The sequence below is a fragment of the Saccopteryx bilineata genome, chromosome 3 (assembly GCF_036850765.1).
Source record: "Saccopteryx bilineata isolate mSacBil1 chromosome 3, mSacBil1_pri_phased_curated, whole genome shotgun sequence".
Classification (NCBI taxonomy): Eukaryota; Metazoa; Chordata; class Mammalia; order Chiroptera; family Emballonuridae; genus Saccopteryx; species Saccopteryx bilineata.
Window position 1 is genome coordinate 145,943,115 of NC_089492.1, and position 11,759 is coordinate 145,954,873.

The window sequence follows — 11,759 nt, forward strand, 5'->3', positions numbered from 1 at the left end:
CCTCTAGCCAGGCTGACTTAAATTCTTCCGCCCCACCAGAAGCCCTCCCAGGAGCCATTGGCAAATATGAAGATCACAGCATTACTTTTAGAGAGAAAATACCACCCTGAAAGGCAAGATAGGCTTTGGTCAGGCATGAAGGTGGGGCAAGGCGTGCCAGATTTTCCCCTGTATTATTCATGCCAGTTCTGACCACAGAGATCTCTTAAATATTTAACATGCCACCTTGAGGTACAGCACAAGCCCCCAGCAGTCAGCAACAGCTGTGCAGGCCTGCATGAAATGAAAGACCTGGGGGCTGAGAGGCACACACACTCTGGCTTTGGTAGGAAAGCCCAGAATGGTGGCCACGGAGACAATGCTGAAAAGACTTCAGAAGCCTTCCCCTGACTACTTCTTTGAAAATCAGTAAAGAACTGTAGGAAATGGAAAATGTTGAAAAACGTAGGGAGTAATGGTGGCTGATCAAGGCGAGTACAGATCCCCTCTTTCTCAGACAAAGAGAAAGCCTGAGGCACACCTTCGCCTCCGCTCCCCAGACCAATTTCAGCCCTGGTTCTCCTGAGCAGGTGTCAAAATCTGTCCCAACTCAGATGAAAATGATTAGGGAAAGAGAACTGGAACAGCCATGTCTATCTGCAAAGAGGAATAAACCCACGGGGGATGGAGCTCTTCAGCTCTGGGGCTTGACAGAAAAGAAAGACCGCTAGGCCCACACCCAATGACTTCACACAGGCCTCACCCAAGATGACTCTGTGCTCTCCTGCAAGGCCTGGGAGGTGTCACCGCCACCACCCAGGTGGCTGTCACTTGGAAATTCCCCTTGAATTTCCGTGAGATTCCTGCCCGCCCCCCAAACCCTCTGCCAAAGGAATCAGACATGGGCGACTTGCGTTTGCCGCTGTCAATTTGAGAAACCTAAAAAGGAGTGTTTTCAATCCCACTGGGAGCCCCGCCTCCACCTCTCCACCCTTCTCTGCGCTGACCCCTCCAGGCAGCGCCCCAAGCTCGTCTGGGCTCTATCATTTTCGCTTGACAAAAAAGCGTGGCGGCCGGCGGGGCGCGGCGACAGCCCACCCTAGCCAGAATTTCTGCCAAAGGACAGAGACGCGTGTCCCCGCGGCGCACCCATACGGGGCCTCTGCAAATCCTACCAACTCGGGAACAAAGCGGCAGGGGTGCGGAGAGGCGAGCCCCCGGCGGAGGCCCGGTGCGCCTCGGCCCCGCGGCCCCGCCCGCCAGTCCCCGCGCCCGGGCCGGGCACCGCACGGCAGCAGCCGCGTCCTGCGCCGCCCGCTCGCCGGCGACCTCAGCAGTTACTGTACCTACTAAAATTAGCGGCGCCGGGTATTAATAGCCGCAGCGCCGGGGGCGAATGCACCCGGGGCCGGGGCGGAGAAGAGGGGAAGGAAGGGACACGGGGAAGAAGGCCACTTACACCACCAGCCTGGAGATGATCCATGACACCATGGCGGGCGGGCGAGCGGGCGGGCGGCGCGGCCCGGGCGGCGGGGCGGCTGCGGGCGGCGGGGCGGCTGCGGCGCTCCGGGCACGTCCGTTCGCGCACGGCCGCCGCCGCCAGACTGAGCGAGCCCGCCGCGCTCCCCGGTGATCGCGCGTCGGCGCAGCCGCGGCACGCTGCGGCGGCGGCGGCCCCAGCCCCTGGGGCTCGGGGGGCCCGCGGCGATTGGGCGGCGAGCGGGTCGGGCACTAGCCTGACCCGCCCCGCCCCTCTTGCCCTGGCCCGCCGCTGACCTACGGCGGTGCCTCCGCGCGTCCTGGGCCACCAGCCACTCAAGTGGAACCCTGAGGTGGCTCAATTGGCAAGGCAGAGACGCGGTGTCGCCCCACCCTCAGTGTTATGGTGGGAAGACTGAGGCGTGGACCTGGACCTTGGGAACCTGTCTACCTGTTCTGATTGGGACTGAGTTATCCTTACTCAGATACAGCGCACTAGCCTCATAAGAGACTTACCAGTCTTGACCCCTCCAATATGTCCCCCCACTCGTTTGTTTTTTATGCGTAAGAAACAGATATGGGCATGTGTCTCCCCTAATGAAAATTCTAGAGTCCGTACTTGATCTGGTCTCCACCTCCAAACTCACTGCTACCACCATTCCCCAAGCATCTTTGTAGCTCTTTTTACTTAAGGCACTTTGGACTTACATATGTGCTGTTCCCTCTTCCCTGTGCGTACTATACTCCATGCCTCACCTTTCTCCAGGTTCAGACCTTTCATAGGGGGCTGCTCTAGCAATTGCCTGAGGTACAATCTGGCCAGGTGGAAGCTAGAAGTTGCTATGCACAGTACCAGTGTCCTGAGTCCTGAGCCATCTTGGAGCCCTATGCAAATGAGAAAATGTGCATCCTATACATACTTTTTGTTTTATATATATAATTTATTTATCTTGATTACTGACACTCCCTCCTTAAATTATATATATATATATATATATATATATATATATATATAATTTATTTATCTTGATTACTGACACTCCCTTAAATTTTCCCCTGAGGCAAATGCCTCACTCTCCTCAGTCCTGGCCCTTATTATATGTAGTCCTTGTACATTATTTCCTTATACTCTGAAAACCTTTGTCCCCTGGTCCTCGACTCTGCTGTTGCCTTCCTCACCTCCCTCTATGGTGTTCTCTAAGAGCACTATTCTTCTCTGCTGAAGCTCAAGTTATGTATAATTCAGTGTCAGATGTGAGAGGCACAGGAGGGAGCTAGCTTGAAGCATTCTTTAAAGGAATCCTGCCCAAGACAGTTTCCTAGAAGATGCAAGGAGACCTCAAACTTGGCAGAAAGGGGCTGGAAAGGTACCACAATAAGGGGACTGCAGATGAGACATCCTCTATGATAAGGGGTCTCCAAAACTCATAAAATACCTGTAATACTATTTTAAATGCCATCTTGACCCAGTTTTGAGGCCCTGGCTAAGCGCGGGTCAGTTCCCCTTCTTAGTCAGCCAATTAAGTCCCCTCCCCCAACCACCTGTCTATCAGGCTGTCAAATCTAGGCCACTAAACACCAGCTCTAATCAGCCAAGGGTTCAGTACCAGACAAGCGGGGACAGCCCCTATGTCCTAGAGCCCACTGAGATTATTCAGATTAGCTAATCAGACTGTTTGTCCTTTCTCTCCCTTTTCTTCCTGCACAAACCACAGTTACCCTCTCTCCCGCTGCTTGTAACCCACCCCACTGTTTACCCTGAGTGGCCTCGTATTCTGACCAGAGAACTGTAAGTGTAATGAAACTAAAACTTTCTGGTTTCTTTCTTGTCATCTGTATCTAGCCTCACCATACCTTACCCAAGCTAATATGGTTAAAACAATACCTCACAGAAAATAGCTTGGAATACCTACCAGGCAGATCAGTATAGTACCAAACAAAGAGGACCTTCCAGAGACCTCCCCTCTCCCCCACTGCATTTCCAGGGGAGATGCTGTTAATAATCTTGGGGAATGGACTTTTGTGGTTCAAAGAGATCCTCTTAGTGGAAAAATAGAGAAGCTCTATCTATACATACTGTTTCTCTCCTGTAGCATGTCTCCTATTCTTATAAGTGGAATTCTCAGGTTTGACTATTTTTCAGAACTGGACATTTTGATTAATGAAATGAAACTACCTGGGATTTAAACATCTGGAGGTCTTTCTGTTACCTGAAGAGGAACAGAAAACCCAGGGATCACTCAGGGTTGGGGGAAAATGTGTTCCACAAAGCAAGTTCAATGGACAGAGTTGAGAAAAGAACAAAGAGAGAAGAAACTAGCTTTTTTATTTCACTTTATCTCTTTCAGTGTAACTGTTACAGATATAACAACTCTCCATTCTAGACCCCCTCCAGCTTGTCCTTGACCCTGGAAATAGATACAGCCTTCTCTAGACAATGGGATTCTTACAGCCCTATTAGTTGGTTCACTTGAAGTTCTTTTTCACATGAACTGCTATTTATAATGGATGTTTATTATCTGTTTTTGCCGGTATCCTTTCCCCTTTCTCCTGGGAAGTCCTCTCCATTTTGTATGGGGGAATGATTCTTACCGCACTCCAATCTTAAAAAGTGTCATTTTCTCAAATGTTGTTTACTACCTTGATTGGTTCCTGAGTGATCACTGGAAATAAACTGAGCCAAAGTTTTCCCTTAGGATATTTAAAGTTGAAAATAGGTAAAAGAGACTTTCACTTTCATCCATGAAACACTAACTGCCATGGGAATTTTGCCCCCTTTATAAACAACTAGAAAAAAACCCAAACAAACAAAAAGTACATCCAGCAACTGTTTTCAAGCATTGGACAACAGGCAGCATGAGATTGTTGTCTCAAAGCAGTTTCCAGATATAACTGCAGAAAAGGAACCCAAATAGAACCCAACAATCTCACAAAGTTCAGGAGACAGAGATCAGAGTTCAGTAAAACCTAAACAGCTAGAATTTGTGGAGCGGAGTATCAGAGACCATGGCATAGAAAGAGCTTCAGAGATTTAGAAGGAGCCGCTCAAGTCTTTAGCTGACTGCTGTTCAGAGCATGAATGGATGAAATTCTAGGAGGCCAGTGACAGAAAGTAGTATACCAAATATTTCCTAGAGCTCACACAGAACTGGGAATATTTTTTTTCCCATCAGCCAAAATGGAGAGACCTCATAAAATATGGAGAAACATTGGATAAAGCCCTCAAAAGAGGACTTAGTATTGGGGCAAAATTAGCTCTAGATTAAAAACTGATCTGGATCTACCTTAACACAGCTCAAAAGCAAGACTCAAAAGGATAAAGCATATCCCCAAGTAACTTAAACTATGCTCTAGAAAAAAACAGTTCATTACTAGTTAATGAATAAAATCAGTACTCAAGAGTAAAATTCACAATGTCCAACATGTAAACAAAAATTAGCAGGTATAAATATAAAAAGAACATGACTCATAAGCAGGGAAAATAATCAATCAATAAAAACAGATCAAGAAATGACAGAAATAACAAAATTAGCAGATAAAGATTTTAAAATATATAATATTGTAACAGCTATTTCACTAAAGGAAATATATAAATGCAAATAAAAAAAGACATGAAAATGATGTTTAACATTGTTAGGGAAGTACAACTTGAAACCACAATGAGATACCATTGTACATCTATGAGAATGGCTAAAATTAAAAAAATTGACCATACTCAGTTCTGCCAAGGAAGTAGAGCAACTAGAACTCTCATGCACTGCTGGAGGGGATGTAAAATGGTACAATAATTTTGGAAAAGTGCTTCCTTTAAGAGAAAATGTATGTATGTATGTCTGCATGCATGTCTGCATGCATGTATGTATGTATAGAAAAAACAAAGTATATCTAGGATTCAGTACTATCCATGGCTTCAGGCATCCACTGAGGGTCTTAGAGTGTATCCCCCAAGGTAAGGAGGACAACATCCCCTTTATTTAGTATTATATCCAGTGTAATACTAAAGAGCATTAAAAAGGAACAAACAACTGATAATTACAACAACATGGATGAATCTCAAAAGTATTATGCTAAGTGTCAGAAGTCAGATACATAGGACTTACACTGTGTAATTCCATTTACATGATATTCTGTACATAACAAAATGTTGTTTGTTTGTTTTTTGTATTTTTTCTGAAGCTGGAAACGGGGAGAGACAGAGTCAGACAGACTCCCGCATGCGCCCGACCGGGATCCACCCGGCACGCCCACCAGGGGCGACGCTGTTGCGACCAGAGCCACTCTAGCGCCTGGGGCAGAGGCCAAGGAGCCATCCCCAGCGTCTGGGCCATCTTTGCTCCAATGGAGCCTCGGCTGCGGGAGGGGAAGAGAGAGACAGAGAGGAAGGAGAGGGGGAGGGGTGGAGAAGCAGATGGGCGCTTCTCCTGTGTGCCCTGGCCGGGAATCGAACCTGGGACTTCTGCACGCAAGGCCGGCGCTCTACCACTGAGCCAACCGGCCAGAGCCATAACAAAATGTTTTGCTCTACAAATTGTACCTGCTTCTGCATAATGACTCTATCATTATGACAGAAAGTACATCAATGTTTCTCAGATGCAAGGTATGGGGAAAGAGAAATGGCTGAGAAATGGTAAGAAGTAATTTATGTATGATGGGAAAATTCTGTGACATAATTGTATAACCATATATCTTTGTCAAAAAAAATTGGTGAATTTTACTGTATCTACATTAGACTTCAGGAAAGCTAATTTTAAAAATTAGAAAAAAATTTGGCCCTGGCTGGTTGGCTCGGCGGTAGAGCGTCGGCCTGGCCTGCGCGGGACCCGGTTCGATTCCCGGCCAGGGCACATAGGGGAGGCGCCCATTTGCTTCTCCACCCCCACCCCTCCTTCCTCTCTGTCTCTCTCTTCCCCTCCCGCAGCCAAGGCTCCATTGGAGCGAGGATGGCCCGGGCGCTGGGGATGGCTCCTTGGCCTCTGCCCCAGGAGCTGTAATGGCTCTGGTCTCGGCAGGGCGACGCCCCGGAGGGGCAGAGCGTCGCCCCTGGTGGGCGTGCCGGGTGGATCCCGGTCGGGCGCATGCGGGAGTCTGTCTGACTGTCTCTCCCCGTTTCCAGCTTCAGAAAAAAAAAAAAAAAGAAAGAAAAAAATTTTATGATGTATGTACTATGTGAAGCTCAGTAGCTATGTTTTTTAATTGGTCTTTTATTGATTGGCTTAAATTTTTATATATTAAAAAATAAGCCTTTCAATCAACATTGAAAATGTTTTTTGGGGGGGTTTTGTTTGTTTTTCAATTTGCTATTTTTTTCTTTTGAAGATTGTTCTTGCCATTTTCTTTTTTTTTAAACTGCTAAAAAGTTTTATATGGTCATATTTATGTATTTTATATAGCTTCTGAGTTTTGTAATTATCCTTACATTAAAAGTACACATTTTTAATGAGTTCCTTCACTTATTTTGCACCTTAGACAACGTATTTATTTTAGCAAGGATCTTGGCATTACATTTTTAAACATTTTTCAATTAAAGTTGACATTCAATATTATCTTAGTTTCAAATATACAGCACAATGATTAGACACTTATATCATGTATAAAGTGATCTTCTGAATAAATTTAGTACTAACCTGACACCATATAGATGATGTCAGTTTAATATAATATTATTGACTATATTCCCTATGCTGTACTTTACATCCTCGTGACTGGTTTGTTACTGCCAATTTGTACTTCTTAATTCTTTTATCTTTTTCACTTGGCTCCCTAACCCCTTCCCACCTGACAACCATCAGTCTGGTTTTCTGTATCTCATGAGTTTTTTTAAATTTTGTTTGCTTATTTATTTTGTTTTATAGATTCTACATTTAAGTGGAATCATATATACATATATGATACATATATATACATATATATATGTCTTTCTCTGTCTGACTTTCTTCACTTAGCACAATACCCATGCATGTTGGTCCATGCATGTTGTAACAAATGGTAAGACTATGTCGTTTTGGGGGTATTTTTTTTCTTTCAAAAGACTTTTTTCATCTGACCAGGCAGTGGCGCAGTGGATACAGTGTGGGACTGGGATGCGGAAGACCCAGGTTTGAGACCCCGAGGTGGCCAGCTTGAGCGAGGGCTCATCTGGTTTGAGGAAAAGCTCACCAGCTTGAGCCCAAGGTTGCTGGCTCGAGCAAGGGGTTACTCGGTCTGCTGAAGGCCCGCAGTCAAGGCACATATGAGAAAGCAATCAATGAACAATTAAGGTGTTGCAATGCGCAACAAAAAACTAATGATTGATGCTTCTCATCTCTCTCCATTCCTGTCTGTCTGTCTCTGTAAAAAAAAAAAAGACTTTTTTCAATTATAGTTAACATTCAATTTTATTTATTTATTTATTTATTTATTTATTTATTTAGAGACAGGAAGGGAGAGAGATGAGAAGTATCAACTTATAGTTGTGTCACTTTAGTTGTTCATAGATTGCTTTTCATATGTACTTTTACTGGGGGGCTCAAGTCAAGCCAGTGACCCCTTGCACAAGCCAGCAATTTTTAGGCTCAAGCCAGTGATCATAGGATTATGTCTATGAGCCCATGCTCAAGCCGGCGACCTCAGAGTTTTGAACCTAGCACCCCAGTGCCCCAGGACATTGCTCTATTCACTGCGCCACCACCGGTCAGGTAGTTGACATTTAATATTATTTTATATTAGTTGCATGTGTACAGCATAATTATTAGATGTGTATTTTATTTTTGATGTGATCCCCTGATAAGTCATCAAGTATCCACTTTACACCATACATAGTTATTTCAACATTATTGACTATATTTCCTATGCTGTCATTTACAACGCTGTGACTATTTGGTAACTACAAATTTGTATTTCTTAATTCTTCCAACTCCCATCCCATCTAGCAAGCAGACATTGTTCTCTTTATTTATGAGTCAAATTTCTAGTTGGCTGGTTGGTTTTGTTTTTTAGATTCCACATATAAGTGAAATCATATGATATTTGTCTTTCTCTGTCTGACTTATTTCACTTAGCATAATGCCCTCTATGTCCATTCATGTTGTCATACATGGTGAGATTTCATTCTTTTTTCATGATTGAGTAGTATTCCATTGTGTATATGTAACACATATTCTTTATCCAATTGCCCATTGATGGGCACTTAGGTTGCTTCCATAGTAGGTAATGCTGCAATGAATTTGATGCATAAATTTGTTTGAATTAGTATTTTGGATTTCTTCAAATAAATACTTTAAAAGTGGAATTGCCAGGTCATAAGGTAGTTCTATCTTTACTTTTTAAAAGAATCTCTATACTGCTTTCCTTTGTAGCTGCACCAACTTATGTTCCCACTAATATTATACCAACGTTACCTTTTCTCCACTCTTTAACACTTGTTTGTTGATTTATTAATGATAGTCATTCTGACAGATCTGAGATGTTGCACATTGTGGTTTTAATTTGCATTTTTCTGATGATTAGTGATGTTGAACATCTTTTCCTACATCTGTTGACCACTGGTATGTCTTCTTTGGAGAAATGTCTTTTCAGATTCTTTGCCCACTTTTTATTTGGGTTGTCTTTTTGGTGCTAAGTTGGATGAGTTTTTTATATAATCTTAATCCTTATCAGATGTATCTACTATTCAGCAGATTGTCTTTTCATTTTCTTGATGGTTTATTTGTTGTGCAAAAACTTTTTAGTTTGATGTAGTCTCATTTGTTTTATTTATTTATTTATTTGTTTGTTTGTTTGTTTATGTATGTATTTTTGAGGTAGAGCTGTATTACTATGAATTACTTTTTTAGAACTGCTTTGGCTATGTCTTTTAGATTTGGGGTTGTGTTTTCATTAGAATTTGTCTTTTGATCTCATTGTCAAGCCATTCATTGTTTATTAGCATGTTACTTAGCCTCCATATATTTGTGTATTTTTTTTTGTTTTCTGTTAATCATTTTCAGTTTCACACCATTGTGGTAGGAGATGCTTGGTGTGATTTCAATCTTAAATTTATTGGTACTTGTTTTGTGGCCTAACATATGGCCTATCCTGAAAAATGTTCCATTTGTGATAGAAAATAATGCATAGTCTGGTGGTTTGTAGTAAAATGTTCTAAAAGTATATCAATTAAATTCCTGTGGTGTAATGTGTCATTTAAGGCTATTTACTGTTTTCTTGTTGATTTCTGTCTGTATAATTTATGGATTAATATTAATGGGGTGTTAAAGTCCCCTACTATGATTGTATTACTTTTGATCTCTCCCTTCATATTTGTTAATATTTGCTTTACATATTTAGGTGCTCCTATGTTGGGTGTGTAAATATTACAAGGTTCATATTTTATTTTTGGATTGATAATTTTATTATTATATAATGTCCTTCACTGTCTATTTTTTTTGTTTGGTATAAGTATTGCTACCTAGATTTTTGTTTGTTTGTTTCCACTTGCATGAAATATCTTTTTCTATCCTTTTACTTTTAATCTTCACATGTCTTCTGATCTGGAGTGGATCTCCTGTTGGCAGTGTATGTATGGGTCTTGTTTTCTTCTCCATTCAGCAACCTTATATCTTTTTATTGGAGAATTTAATCCCTTTACACTTAATATACTTATCAATAGATATATAATTATTGCTATTTTATTATTCATATTTTTATCTCTTCTTCTTCTTGGTCTTGGTATTGTTGTTGCTCTCCATTCTTCTTCTTTTTCTTCTTCTTCCTTAGGAAGTTCCTTTAACATTTTTTGTAATTGTGGTTTAGTGGTAATGAACTCCTTTAGCTTTTTCTTGCCTTTGGGAAGGTCTTTATCTCTCCTTTGATTATAAATGATAGCCTTACTGGGTAGAGTGACCTTTATTTTAGACCCTTGCTTATCACTTTAAATATTTTGTGCCAATCACTCTGGCCTGCAAAGTTTCTGTTGAGAAATCAGCTGACAGTCTTATGGGAGCTCCCTTGTATGTAACTAACTGCTTTTCTCTTAATATTTTTCTTCATCTTTAACCTTCGGCATTTTAACTTTGATAGCCTTGGTGTAGGCCTCTTTGGCTTCATCTTGTTTGGAACTTTCTGTGCTTCCTGGGCTTGTATGTCTATTTTCTTCACCAGGTTAGAAATGTTTTCCATCATTATTTATTAAAATAGGTTCATAATCCCTTGTTCTCTCTCTTTTCATTCTGGTACTCCTATGATGCAAATGTTTTTATCAGGGGTCCCCAAACTTTTTACACAAGGGACCAGTTCACTGTCCCTCAGACCATTGGAAGGCCGGACTATAAAAAAAAACTATGAACAAATCCTTATGCACACTGCACATATCTTATTTTAAAGAAAAAAACAAAACAAAATGGGAACAAATACAATATTTAAAATAAAGAACAAGTAAATTTAAATCAACAAACTGATCAGTATTTCAATGGGAACTATGCTCCTCTTACTGACCACCAATGAAAGAGGTGCTCCTTCCGGAAGTGTGGCAGGGGCCAGATAAATGGCCGCAGGGGGCCGAATGCAGCCCGTGGGCCATAGTTTGGGGACCCATGGTTTTTATGCTTGATGTTGTCCCTGAGATCCCTTAGACCAGGGGTCTCAAACTCGCGGCCATGCGGCCCGCCAACCAATTTTGTGCGGCCCGCAGACTAATCAAACTTCGTGGATTAATCTGCGGGCCAGTCTGCGGGCCACACAAAATTGGTGGGCGGGCCGCATGTGGCCGTGGGCCGCGAGTTTGAGACCCCTGCCTTAGACTGTCTTCATTATTTTAAATTTGTTTTCTTTTTGCCATTTCAATCGGATGTTTTTCACTAACTTGTTTTCCTAACTGCTGATTCAATTACCTGCTTCATTTAATCTGTAGTTCTGTGATGGTGAATCTATGACACAGGTGTCAGCACTGACATGCGTAGCCATTTTCGATGACACGCGGCCACATAGCAGAGAAGTATGGGGCTGCATGCCGAAAAGGATGTTTCATCATCGGCTCCTGTACGGCCAGGTGCAGTAGCCGAGGATAAAACATTTGCTATAGTGTAGACACTCTGTGCCGGAGGTCTGTAGGCCAAAACAACAGAACTCTGGCACAGAGCATCTAGTTCTGAGACTTCTGGTTAGGCCGTTAGGGGATCTTTGACCCCACTTCTGGCCAGCAGAGCAGGGAGCAGCAGAATGCCATGGGGGACACATCTCTGGGGGCCTGTGATCACCATTACCAGCAGCCACATAACCACAGCAACCATCATCCAATCTACTGTTCTGGGGTGTCGTGGATTTCTAATTGACCATCATTACTGAGATAA

General features: G+C 42.7%; 1 protein-coding gene across 12 annotated transcripts in view; it reads right to left on the minus strand.

Annotated features, from left to right (window-relative positions):
• The window catches only part of REEP1 (receptor accessory protein 1), a 137,285-nt gene extending 135,566 nt beyond the window's left edge, over nucleotides 1-1,719 (minus strand). For 4 of the 12 annotated variants that reach the window (XM_066267635.1, XM_066267631.1, XM_066267628.1 and 1 more), the window contains exon 1: nucleotides 1,439-1,719. In XM_066267635.1, coding sequence (XP_066123732.1) covers nucleotides 1,439-1,470 — 32 coding nt within the window. In that variant the 5' untranslated portion in view covers nucleotides 1,471-1,719. The remainder of the gene's footprint in view (nucleotides 1-1,438) is intronic. The other 8 variants (XR_010730340.1, XR_010730339.1, XM_066267639.1 and 5 more) reach the window with 4 other exon arrangements.
• Nucleotides 1,720-11,759: the final 10,040 nt, after the last annotated feature.